The following is a 13,903-nucleotide window of genomic DNA, read 5'->3' as shown; positions in this document are numbered from 1 at the left end:
GATAAAAACCTTTAAGAAATGGAATCATGGGAGGCAGAGACAGAAACCTCACAAGTTCCAGTCTGTGTTAGTTATCTTCCTGTCACTGTGATAAAATACCACAACTCAAGGCAACTTATATAAAAAAGAGTCCACCGTGGTGGGGAGGCATGGCATCAAGTGGCAAGCCTGGCAGTACAAGCAGGAAGCGGAGGGACCACATCTTCAGTCTCAAGCACAGGTCAGAGAGGGAAGTGACCTTGAGTGAGACTACAGTCAAAACCCACCCCTAGTGACATGCTTCCTCCAGCAAGGCTCCGCCTCCCAAAGGGTCCCCAGGCAACCACACCAGCTGGGAGCTAAGTGTTCAAATACTTGAACCTATAGGAAACTTCCTAATCCAAACCACTGCAGAGTCCAACCTCAATTTATTTGCTTCAAATGCAGAGTATGTATTTTTATGCACAGATATTACATTATGTTGGGTCACTGGCAGGGTGTCACAGTAAGAGGCACATGATGTTGGTTCCTCCCACAGCTTGCGGTGGTATTCTTAACCATTTGGTTACGAATCTGTTCGGTGAATTTCTGTAACATACTTTTCACTTTTTGTAATTAATATATATCGGGTGGGGGGTTACTTTGAGCCTGCGTGCTGCACCTCACCAAGTGTTAGGTTTCTAGTTTTAGCATCTTTTCAGTGGTTCTGCCTAAATTGATTGTTTTGTTGGGTAAGTCACACAATTCAGGTGCCGGAGAGATGGCTTAGAGGCTTGGAGCACCTGCTTCTCTCAGAAAGCATGAGTTTGGGTCCCAGCATCCATATTGATCTCCTCAAACTGCCTTTAACTCCAGCTCCAGGAGATCTAACATCCTCCTCTGGGATCTTTGTATACGCATACTCACATGTCTATAAGTACATAGATACATAAATTTAAAAATAAGTCTTTAAAGTATACAATTAGGTGTTTTTAGTATTTTCATGCAGTTGTACACCCACCACCACTATTTAATTCCATTAAAATGTACTTTAGATTTCTTTCACGTGTATGAATGTTTTGCTGGCATGGACCACAGGTCTTCTGCAAGAACAAGTGCTCTTAACCACTGAGCCATATTTCCAGGCCCCTAATCTCATTTTAAAATTACATTTCTTGGCCGGGCGGTGGTGGCGCACGCCTTTAATCCCAGCACTCGGGAGGCAGAGCCAGGCGGATCTCTGTGAGTTCGAGGCCAGCCTGGGCTACCAATTGAGCTCCAGGAAAAGGCGCAAAGCTACACAGAGAAACCCTGTCTCAAAACAAAACAAAACAAAACAAAAACAAAATTACATTTCTTTGTCTGGGTGTGTGTCAGGTCTCTCCTTTCATTGTGTGAGTCCTGGAGCTCAAATTCAGGTAGCAAGCTTTGGTAGCAAGTGTCTTTACCCATTAAGTCATCTTGCTGGCCCTCAATTGCACTTTCTCATCACCCACAAAAATAAACAATGCACCCATTAACTGTCAGTCGTCTTCCACACTTCCCTTGTCCCCAGTTTCCAGCAACCACTAATATATTCTGTTTCAGTTTAGCAGTTGTAAGCTGCCCAATGTGGGTGCTGGGAACCAAACTCAGGTTCTGTGAAAGAGCAGCAAGTGCTCTAACCTCTGGGACAACTCTCCGGTCCCTGACTCTATGGATTTGCCTATTATGAGACATCTCATCTAAAAGTAGTCATACAGCATGTGACGCTGTGTTTTTATTTCACTAACATGTTTTCAGGGCTTGTCTAACCGTCTTGTACTTTTCAAAGAGCAGTATTTTATTCTTTTTTCTTGCATGCTGAAATTACTACAATGGCTCTTGGGAAATGCTGATCTAAACACAAATTTCCATCTAAACTTATGAAGATAACATGGTTTTTTTTAATCATCCTTTTGTCAAGTAGCTTTGAAATAAAACCGCTCCAGTTTCTTGCAGTTGAACAAGGCGTGCTCCGCTACCCTCAGGGAGTTTCCAATCAGATAAGAGACTGACGACCGCCTTTCTTGGGGTCTACAGAATCTTTGCTCATTTCAAAGACCATCTTTCTTGAGGTGCACAACATCTTCCTTCCTTTCCATCTAATACACACACCAAGCTCAGGCCTCTCTCCTCCAGTCTTCATGCCACAAGCTCCTCCCTCTCCTTCTGCCCCCGCCCCGCCCCCCCCCCAACCCGGGCAGAAGGAGGAAGTGACGCACAGGAAGTGTCCTGGTTCCCTTACAGTGGAGGAAGGAATCAAACTCCCAAGATGGCGGCGGCGTCTGAGGAGCGGATGGCTGAGGAAGGAGGCGGCGGCCACGGCGACGGCGGCTCCTCTTCGGCCGCCGGCTCCGCTCAGCGACAGCCCCCGCCGCCCCCGCCGCAGGCCCCGCAGCCGGGGTCCCAGGCCCCCGCCGCGCCCGCGCTGGCTCCGGACCACCTGCCTCAAAACAACACACTGGTGGCGCTGCCCATCGTAGCCATCGAGAACATACTCAGCTTTATGTCCTACGACGAAATTAGCCAGCTCCGCCTGGTGAGCCCCCCCCCCCCTCCGCCCCGTGGGACCCCGCCTCTGTGTCCTCCGGGCCGAGGTCTGGGGAGGGCCGGCGAGGGCGGCGCGTTCCTGGGGAGGGAGCCCCGGCGATCCCCGGCGGCGGGCGCGGGCTGCGTCCCCGGTGCGGCTCGGCGGGGTGCTGCTGCACCGGCATCCCGACTCCCCGGCGGGCGAGCCCCGGCGCCTTGGCGGCGGCGGCGGGGGGGGGTGTCTCCTCGCCCCCAGCCCGGGACGCGCCCGCCGGGCCAGCGAGAAGTAACGGAGTTGGCCTGGGTGCCCGCCGCCCCGCTGAGCAGGGATTCCCCGAGGGGGCTGGCAGCCTGCCTTGACTTACCGCCCTGTCCCCTTGCCCGGCTTTCCGGGGAGTACAACTCCCCAAGTAGGTAGATGGTCCCAGCCAGGCTCGGGTTGTGTGGCAAGAAGCGTGTATTGTTCCTCCAGCCACCCCGGCAAGCTTCCTGGTTGAAAAGGATGAAGTAGGTTTGGTCTAACGCCCCCCCCCCCCCCGCCGTCCCCCCGTCCCCCGCGAAACCCACTGGAGCTTCTAAAATTGCAAAGTGCTTTCGTGGCTTGAACCCGAGCCCTGCTTGGCCACTAAGTAGAGCCCTGGGAAATGACCAGTCCGGCTTTCGCCTCCCTGACACTTCGTATCCACAGTGGAGCAAGTGGCCCCTTGACAAGCTGTTACTCCCCCTCCCCCAGGTCTTTCAATCATTTTTTTAAACTAGTGCTTCAAGTCCACCCCCACCCCCCACCCCCGCTGTCAGAGTGGTTTATTTATACCCTAAAAATAACACGTTCTATCAAAGATGTAAAAAGAAAAAAAAAAATGCCTTTGGAATTTTGCTACATCCCAGAGGCTTGACCGAGGATTTGATGAATTCCTTGGTTCAGGAAGATATCTCACTTCCTTCCAGTGAATTTATCTTTAAGTGGTCAGGAAATTGAAGGAGGTGGACATTTTGAAGTGATTGCGAGCCGGTTCAATGTAGTCACCAAATGTGTTCGGGATTGTTTATAAAAGGACAAAGACATCTTTCAGAATGTGCTGTGTGGAGCGTTTTCTTAATAATCAATATGCCGTATTTTAGACCTATACCTCCAGCTCAAAATTGACCGTAATTGCATTTCAAAGGAAATCATCTTTAAACAGCTGTAAGCATTCATTCAAACGGTGGGCAGGTTTTGTGTATCTGTTTCCCCTGGTCAATACAGCAGTTCAACCATGCCAGTCTCCAGAATGGAAAATTTCTTCATTTGGAAGTAGGTATTTCAGAATACAGTGCCCTTAATTTTCAAAGCATCATCCTAGAATTTCATGTAGAATTGGAAATATTTCTTTATATTTTATAAAGAATGGTGTTTGACCAAAATTTATGCTTTATGTACATGGTGTTTGGCAATTGGGTATAACATTTGATTGAATCGAGCCAGTCAGCCAGACAATGGCTTTGGAAAGCTTGGAATATTCACAGTTGTTTTGTTAAGTGTTGAGAAAAATTGTATTTGCGTGTTAGTCGTTTTCCTTATTTTTTCTTCTTTCTTTCATTCATTTTTGTTTGTTGTTGGTGGTGTGTGTGTGTGTGTGTGTGTGTGTGTGTGTGTGTGTGTGTGTGTTACTGTTTTTTCACTGTTCTGGAGTTCAAACTCAGCCTTGCACCTGCTAGACGAGTGCTCTATCAGTTATAACTCGTTTTTCTGTTGTAAGCTTTTTCTCCTGGCCTAGTGTTGCAGATTTATAATTTAAGACATTTTTCATAAGGAGTCTCTTTGGTGCTCCCATTCCGCTCCCTGGCCAGTTTTATACCTGCACATGCAGTTTTAGAAAGGAGGAGGTCTCATTCCTCTCTTTACCTAATGATACTGGGTGTTTATGGGACCTAAGATGGATCTTTCGTTTCAGAAAATACAATTCAAGTAACACAAAATACAGATGTTCTTTCTTGTCACTAGGTGTCAGCATTAATTTAATTAAAATCTTTGTGAAATTGATAGCAAAGAGACATTGCCTGGTTAGGCTCTTTGTATATATCTTTTCAATTTAAATGGTTATTTTTACCTAAATTGTTTGCCAAAAAATCAGGAGACTTAAGTGTATGTGCTGGCATCTGCTATACACATCACTTCAGCCCCTTCCATTGTGTGTTCTAGAGTGAGAAGTGAGGCTGGATAAGCCCGGAAGGGAGCGACAGTAACAACACGATTAGCTTCCAGTAGGCAAAACTGTGATCCATGGGCTAGTTTAATTATTGGGATAGACATTTTGCTTTTTTCCTTCCTAGTTTTCTTTCTTGCCTCATCCTATAAGATATCAGTCTTGCCTATTCCTGGCACCTAACTTAAAGGGCAGGTATATAATCCAAGTACTTAATAGTCTGTATTTTCTATAAAAGATCTCTGACCTGAAGTTGCTACAATAATATATTTCAATTATTTTTCCAGGTTAGTTGGTGATAGTCTTTGCCTCCTGTAACCGTAAATAATTGAAATTTGATTTTCCAGTCTACTGATTTCTAAGGGTCTGTCTGAATGCCTTATTAAATTGGCTCTCTTTCTAACACTAAGTTTTGCTCCCCAAACATAGGCAGTCTGAAAATTCTGGTTCCACAAAAATAGTTTTAAGTATTTAATTCTTATAATGTATTTGGCTGAATACAGCTTTTCAAATGACAAGGTATGTATTTTGAGTTGTTTGCTTTCCCAGTAAGACAAACACATTAGTGCTGGTGCAGCTTTGATGTGTCACCCAGACCCCTTAATAAGTACCTGAGAGACTTTGAAACAAGTAGCCAGGGGTAAGAATTGAGATTTTACCCTTAGGGAGCATATCAGAGATAACTTTGAACGTGTTACTTTGGCTCATGGGTCCAGTGTTCTGTATATGAGAGGATTTTGAAGATAGTAGAGATATTGTCAATGGTTCCCCCTCTAATTCCATTGGGGCTCATGCAAATAGAGTGGAACTGTTAGCATTTCAGAGCATAAATATGACTGCATGTTAAATCAAGAAATATTGCTTATTATCTGGAATAGAAATTTCCAGTCAGCAACCAACTATATAAAGCCATGCTCTGTCCCAAGAGACTTGTCTAGATCGCTCTAGAGTATGGACTCTGCTCTTTATAGTTCCTTTCATGGTTTGTTTGGTTTTTTTTTTTTTTTTTAATTTTAACATATTAGAAAGCTTTAGTTATAGATTGGGTTGGTAGTAGGAAATATGAAGGACAACGAAGAGGCCTTTCTCTTTTGCTTTGAATTGGGCATCTTCTCTGCTTTGTTTCTCACTGTATGCCAGAAGTTCTTGACCTGTTTGTCTCAGTATACCTTTATACTCTTCGTTAAAGGTTATTGATGATCCCAAGATTACCTTAAACAGTTCCATAAAACGCAAGAATACAGAGCACACACCCTAACTGTCGGAATTACAATGCATCACGTTATTACTGTATTGCTCTAGAAACCTCACCTGGATACCTGTGAGCAAGTGAAAGAGTCACCTCTTTTCCATTATGAGACTAGTTTGGCCATGCAGACTCCTGAAAGGGGCTTGGAAACCCCAGGAGTCCCACCTACCTTGAGAACCACCACCCTGTTTACAGAGTATACTGTGTTGTGGATTTCGTTTTCTTCCCAGTTCTCTCCTAGCAGGTACTTAAGTAAAGGTAAGGAGTATTGTTTTGTAAGGACGGTTCCTCCCTTCTGCTCATTCTTCCTGAGAACTCACAAAGGAAAAGAGTTCAACCAACAATCCCGTCACAGTATCATTATGGAAGCGTCATGGACATACCCTTCCCAGCACATTTACGAAGCACCAGAGTAATAAAGGCAGAAAGCATAACTAAGAGAGTGTTGAAGTAAGCAGGGAAAACTTCTTCGGGACCGTGGGGTCTACCAGGCAGTACAAGTACAACATTACCTTGAGAAAGCCCTGAAAAATGCTGAATAGTCTGGGAGGATTGGCTGAAAGGGTTGGCATGAGGTCGAATCTTCACGTATCAAGTTTTAAATGTGCTGTTGAGTAGTTTCCACCTATACTTGAACTTTATTCCGCAGAACAGTGAAGTGTAAGAAACTATTTTTGGTATTCTCTAGGATTGACAGACTTTGGTGAGGAGAAATGTCTAAGAACAGTAGCAGAACAGGGGCTGGACAGAGGACTCAGTTAAAACTCTTGCTTAGCAGTCAGAAGAATGGGAGTTCAGATCCCCAAAGCCCACATAGATGCCAGGTGGGCATAACAGCCCACTTGTAATTCTAGCCGCTAAAGGAAGAGATCCCTGAAACAAGCTGCCTCTAGCCTCGCCGTGTTGGGAAGCCCTGGGTGTAAGAGACGGTGCTTCAAAAGAATAAAGGAAGAGAGATTGTGGAAGTTTACCAACATTAACCTAATTTCTCAGCATGCATGTGCGCCTACACAGGTGAACACACATGCACACAAAACATGAAAAGAAGGGAAAACAACTTTAATCATTTGCTAGAAGAAGCTATATATTTGTATCCCCTATACTATCATTTGGATCTCAGATGTCTCCCAAAGGTCCATATGTTAAAGACTTTGTTTCCAGCTTGGCACTGTTAGGATCTACCCAAGAATTAAGTAGTACCTACTAGTGAATCTTAGATCTCTGGAGCTATATCCTGAAAGGGGATACAGGAGCCCTCATGGATGGGTGCTCTTCATCCAACAAACCCTCTGTCAAGTCTTGTTTGTTTTTTATGACCCGCTGAGTTTAATTATGGTTGTCTGCATAAGCATGGACTTTTGTTTTTTTTTTTTTTTTGTTTTTGTTTTTTCGAGACAGGGTTTCTCTGTGTAGCTTTGCGCCTTTCCTGGAACTCACTTGGTAGTCCAGGCTGGCCTCGAACTCACAGAGATCCGCCTGGCTCTGCCTCCCGAGTGCTGGGATTAAAGGCGTGCGCCACCACCGCCCGGCTAAGCATGGACTTTTAAAGTGGATGTTGGCGATCCTAACTCAGGTTCTTAGCTTGTGCACTGGGCCATCTCCACGGCTTTCCAAGATTTTTTTTTAAAATGAAGGATTCAAGCAAACCTTTTTTTGTTTTTGGTTTGGTTTGGTTTTGCTGTTGTTTCATTTTTAAGTAGAGTCTCATGTAGCTAAGGCTAGCTTCAAACGTGCTATGTAGCCAAGGGTAACAAACCTTGGATCCTCTGAACCCTCCTACCCTCATGGAGCTTAAACTTACTTGGAAAACAGGCTCTTCTAAAAGTAATTCTAGTATAGTAAGTACAGTAATGCTAGAAAGGGAGTTAGAACTACTGAGTGAAGTCCAGAAGAGAATCACAGAAAGTTTCAGTGAGGTGCCATCATCTCATACGAGGAAAACAGGAGCTTGCGTGCTTGGTCAGGCTTAAGATGGTCCGTTTCTTTAGTCTGAAGTGCAAAATGCTAGAAGTAGGAGCTTGGGAGAAGAAACCTCTATGAAGCATTCTCTTTTGCTTTTAGAATCTTTGAATTTATATGCACAGACTATAATATTAATAAAGTACCATGTTCAGTGGTATAAGAATCCATATCATTCAGTTTATCGAGGTGTTGTTCAGCTTTCTGTCAGCCTGAGAAACCAGGAGGAGATGGGCTGATGAAGAGAATGGTTTGTCTGGGGAATCTTGGGGTTCTAGTTTTTGACTGTGCAGACCTCCTGCCTTGAGGCTACTGGTGATGGTGCAGCAGTGTTTGTTCTGTGATAGGCAAGGAGAAAGAGAGCTGGGTTTCCCCAGTCCCCTGACAAGATACAGCTCCAGTGATCTCAGACTCACCAGTAGGCCCTTCTTCTTAAAGTTTTGGGCAGCTCCTAACAATGCCAAGCTGGAGACCAAGTCTTTAACATGTGGACCTTTGGGAGACATTCCAGATCCAAATGACAGCACAAGGTTTGCAGATATGTCTGATTTCTTCTGTGAGAGGATTCTTTTCCTGTTTTGTGTGCATGTGTGTAGGGTACAGGTACTGGAGAGAAATAAGGTCAGTGTTGGTAATCCTCTCATCTCTATTTCCTCTTATTCACCATGTATCTATCATTCGGGCCTTCCAGAGTCTATGATACAGTGTACGCTTTTAGTGTATTGAACAATATAGTTCTTAAAACATTTCACTGTTGTAGATAAAAAATAGAAAGTCACATCATTGTGAAGTAAAGGGGTTTTCTGTGTGACTTACACTAATTACTGAAAAAGTAGTGCTTATTTGCCTGAACTAGATTAGATCTTTTTTAGGTTTTTAATTCATCCCAGCATGAATTTAATATTTTACATTTTATTTTCATGCAAGTGTATGGGTGTTGTCATGTACATGTCTTTGTAGGTGGCATACATACACCAGTGAATTCATGTATGTGCATGTGAGTGTGGAGGCCAGAGGTGGACAGGTCTGGTATAGCTCAGGTTGGCTTCAAACTCGCAAACTCTGGGTCCTTGAACCCTGGGTCTTCCTGCCAGCACCACCTAAGTGCTGCAGCTACAAGCATGCACCACTATTCTTACCTCACGGAAAAAACGTTTTTTTTTTTTTTTTTTTTTTTTTTTGTTTTTTTTTTTTTGGAAAAAACGTTTTTTAAGATTTGTTTTGCTTTTATTTATATGTGTGTGTCTGTCTGCCACATATATGCAGTTGCTGTAGAGGCCAGAAGGTGTTGGATTCCCTGTAACTAGAGTTCCATGCAACTATGAGCCTCCTCATGTCAGTGCAGGAACCAAACAGGTCTTCTGGAAGAACAGGAAGCACTTTTAACTGCTGAGTCATCATCTCTCTAGTTTCCCCCCCCCCCTCCAAGACAAAATCCTGAGAATAAATTAGCATAGTGTAAACAAGATAGCCATTCTTCATTAAGGGTATATCAAAGTACCCTCACTTTAATCAATGCTCACTTCCTTTACTGAGGAGAACAGCCTAAATAACAGAAAAATCATCAGAAAGTCTTTCTTCTGGCTTTATCGGAATCCTGGGAACAGACTCTTCCTAATTGTTTTTCTCAGGCTAATGTAAAATGAATTTATATTTTCTTTCAAGTGTATATCTAAGGGACAAACCACCCAAGCTAAGATATTTCTTATAATACTACCTGCTGATGATTGAGAATTATGATGTATATGTGGTGTATGTAATATATCATAGTGGTTAAGAGCACTGACTGCTCTTCCAGAGAACCCGGGTTTGATTCCCAGCACTCAAGGACTGGCGTCTTACAACCATCTGTGACTCAGTTGCAAGGATCTGATGCCCTCTTCTGGCCTCCAAGGCCCCATGGTGTACAAGACGTGCAAGCAAATCACCCATATATATAACTATACTGCGTACTAGCACAAGTACTGTTAGACAGCGTATCTAAGGTGGACATTGTTTTTTAGGAAACATTAAAATACTGTGAGAATTGTAAGAGTTGGTAAGCTGATTCTTCTTTGGGTGGGGCAAATGAAGGTGAGTTCCCTAAAAAGATGAATAGGAAAGAAAACAGGCAGAATAGATGTCCTCATTCACTATTCATTTTATAAATGACTTTTCATCTGTCATTAATTCCAGGCATATCTGCCTTGACTCCTCACTTGTCTGCTCATTCTCTTACTCTGAATGGGGTGGAGCAGTTTGGGCAAAGATGTAGCTCATCTGTACTAACCCATTTGAAGAGCACAAATATAAAACATACCTCTAAATACTTGCCTCATATCACCACAGTGTCATCTATTTCCAGGGGATTTAGCATTCCAGCTTATATTCAGCATGCTCACTTTTCCTCAAAATGTCTTCTATAGCATCCGAGTATCTCGGATATGATAAAGAATTAAGTTCTAGAGTATTACACATTTTCATTCTTTTCTGCTATTGATCTTTGGAAGAGTTCAGGTCATATAACTTGTAAAATCTATTTAAATCAGGTATAGTAGCACATAGTTGTGATTTCAGCACTTAAAAGCTGAGACAGGAGGATTGCCCCAAGTTCAGATTCACCCTAGACTATGCTCAGGACCCTTTCCCGGTCAAAACAAGTGAAAAAGGAAGTTCTGCTCTATAGACTTCTATCAGTAGTTTGATAGCTTTTGAGTTATTTAAAGAAAAACATCAAGTGCTTCTTTTTTTTTTTTTTTTGAAAACTCTAGAGCACCAAAGAATATGTTGTAAAAAAAACTAAGCTGTATTACACAATTTTCTCAATTCCAAGCTAGTGTTTCATAACTCAGTATTTACGAAATCAGAGTGTATCTTGATCTACTGAATATGTTATTGTGGTTATTTATATGAGTTACATCTGAAAGTCTTCACAGCATCTTAAACAAAATTGAAGACTTCTAGGGTAGCATTTGTCAAGACAGCTCAGGCATCCGAGGAGGAAATGCTGTAAATTAAAGGGCATCATCTATTATAAGCTGCTCAGCCAAGTGTCCACCTTAGAATTAACTAAAACTTGACTTCAGAGATAGTAAAGGAAAATTGCAAGTTTCACACAGTGATCATACAGTTGTTTTGCACTGTCAAGAAAGGCCATGGTGACAACAAATCTAAAACAGTTTCTAAAAAAATACATGAAGGGGGCTGGAGAGATGGCCCAGGGGTTAAAAGCACTGACTGTTCTTCTAGAGGACCCAAGTTCAATTCCGAGCACCCACATGACAGCATACATACAGGCAAAACACCAATTTACAAAAAAAAAACTTAACAAATATATGTGAAGAAAAAGTTTTATTATCACTTAAGTTAAATGATTTTTAGAAAGGATAAACATGACATTGTAAGTCCTGCAGTAATTAATGACTTAGGGAGCCTGTCCTGTTTCCTAATGCTGAAACCGTAGTGTCATTCCTGTACAATGTGGATTCCATCAGTGCCCTTTGTTTTTTTGGGGGGGAGATGTTATATTTTTCCAAGAATTCTTATGTAGCATTTATTTTTTCTTCTTAATAAAGCTAGAAAAATTGGGACTGGACAGACAGCTCAGCAAGTCAGAGCACTTGCTGCTCTTCCAAGAGACCAGGATTCCATTCCCAGCCCTCATGGGGCAGCTCACAGCCACCTGTAACTCCAGTTCAGGAGTTCTTCTGGCCTCTGTTGATATCATGCCTGCATATAATACACAGATATGTGCATGCAAAAATCTATACAGATAAAATAACTTTAAGAACTATTAATTAACAGATACATACATCTGTTATGTAGACTTGATCTTTATAACTGACATGTTTAAATTGACTGTGACTTTTAAAAACCATGAATGCTGCCAAAAGCTGTTTCCTACATCATTTGTTTTTCGCCCCCAGCCTTTATTCTTTTTAAATTCATGCATAAGTGTTGTGCATATTTGGAAAACTATTAGTCAATTAGCTTGTTGAGACAGTCCTACTGTGCAGTCCAGGCTGGCCTGGACTTGATATTTAGCCCAGACTGGCCATGAACTCTACGCTAGCTCTTCCTTTCAAGTACTAAGATTACAGGCATGTACCACCAATGCTTGGAGCAGATTTGGGCACACATATCTGTTGTGTAATGTCCAAATTGGGACAAATATGGATCTCAAACTTTTGTAGTTTCTTATATAGTGGAAACGTTAAAAATCTTTTCCTGGCATCTTATAAGTGCACTGTATGTGATCGATGTCTGTAGTTACCTTGCACTCATGTACTTAGTGACTGTTGGTTAGCCGTTTCCCACCCCCCACTCAACCCTTCTCAGCCTCTCCTTTCTACCATTCTAGCCTGCTCCTGTGAGCCCCAATGGTTTCTAACACAGGCATCATCTTTGTTTATTATGTTCTGTATTTTTAACTGGTGTCTTAGGTAAACTGCCAATTTGCTAGGATTTTCGTTGATGTTAATAACCAGAGAAACAACATTTTTTCCTTGAGCCTTGGAAAATTATTAGCATATCCCTAAATTTAGAACTGCCCTTTAGATGAGGCAGTTTGGGAACTGTTTCTGCTGTGCAATTGAGTGTGGTGTGGTGCTGGACCCAGCACCTCTGCACTCCACCACTGCTCGAGTTAGCATACATTGACAGCAGTGGTCATTAAATTGCTTGTTGTGGGGAAATGCAGTGTGGTCCAGTTTTCCTAAGATGACTGCCTCTTTGAATCCTAGACAAAAGATGTGTGTGTCGTTTTGTACCTTTGCTGTCAGTGTTTATTGAACGTTCATGAAAGGAGAAGGAGCAATAAAACACTGCGTGTCAGACGCTGTTGACTAATGCTTCGTGTGGTTTTGATGTTGGCTTCTGTGGTGCTGTTCTAATTTGTCTTCGTGACGAATTGGGTTTTGCTTTTTCTTTTTTTGTCCTTTCTGTTAGCTTCCATCTACAGACGTCAATGGAGGCTTCATTTATAAGCATTCATTTCTTTTTATCTTTTCCTTTTTCCTCTGAGGTTGATACATATTGATTTCAGCTGTCTCCAGTGAGTTTTCAGAAGTACATTTTTTTTTTTAAAGATTTATTTATTATGTATATAGTGTTCTGCCTGCACATATCCCTGCAGGCCAGAAGAGGGCGCCAGATCTCATTACAGATGGTTGTGAGCCACCATGTGGTTGCTGGGAATTGAACTCAGGACCTTTGGAAGAGCAAGCAGTGCTCTTAACCTCTGAGCCATCTCTCCAGCCCCAGAAGTACATTTTTTAACCCTAATATTACAGTGCTTACAGAAATAACCAGCCAACTGTCTAGTGTCAGATCTTTGAAAAGATTGGCGATCGTCTTTTTAGAGAGATTTCTCATTATCTGATTTTCAAGCTCAAGACTTGGGAAATCTCTCGCCTTCCCTGTCCACCTGATCTGTCTTCAGGAATATCTGCTTGGTGCTTTGCTCCTTTTAGACTCTGTCCTTTTGCAGACACCACCACCTGTAACTCTGCAGTCTTGCCCTTTCTTCCTTAGAAGCTTAATTCAAATCTTTAGTCATGTGCCCTTTCCCTTGGTTGACTTCTGTGTTTACTTGGGTTCTCATTAGTGACTCTTATCTACTCAAATTAGTAAAACACTCTTGTTATTGAATTTCTGCATGGTTAAAGAAAGACAATGGAACCCTTAGAACCAGCTTGATCCAGTGGAACAAAACTCATAACAGGTAATTCAACAGTACCTTACAATTGTTACAGTAATAATTGATTGACCTTAGGGGTGTTATAAATATGTGGTTGTTCAAAAAATTATTTAATCTCAGAACCTAGGGATGTTGCAGAGTCTACAGAGACAAGAAATATCTGTCTTTATTCAGACTTTCCTGACTTTACAGGAAAGGGATTTTAATAGCTAGCTCTCTTGCCTCCTGCTGTCCCCAGTTCTTACTCCAGAGGCACCAATTTGAAATCTTTGACCACTATTTCTCATTTTCTCTTAACTCTCTGCCTTGAAAGATGAGAATTTA

General features: G+C 42.4%; 1 protein-coding gene across 1 annotated transcript in view; it reads left to right on the top strand.

Moving 5' to 3' along the window:
• The first annotated feature begins 2,214 nt into the window (after positions 1-2,214).
• Fbxo28 (F-box protein 28) overlaps positions 2,215-13,903 on the top strand; it is a 30,523-nt gene continuing 18,834 nt past the window's right edge. The window contains exon 1 of the mRNA XM_052737860.1: positions 2,215-2,518. Coding sequence (XP_052593820.1) covers positions 2,252-2,518 — 267 coding nt within the window. The 5' untranslated portion in view covers positions 2,215-2,251. The remainder of the gene's footprint in view (positions 2,519-13,903) is intronic.

Source organism: Peromyscus californicus, unplaced genomic scaffold, assembly GCF_007827085.1.
Source record: "Peromyscus californicus insignis strain IS unplaced genomic scaffold, ASM782708v3 Scaffold_14__1_contigs__length_90479793_seg_2, whole genome shotgun sequence".
Lineage (NCBI taxonomy): Eukaryota > Metazoa > Chordata > Mammalia > Rodentia > Cricetidae > Peromyscus > Peromyscus californicus.
Note: the sequence above shows the minus strand (reverse complement) of the source record. Positions and strands in the feature narration are given on the sequence as shown.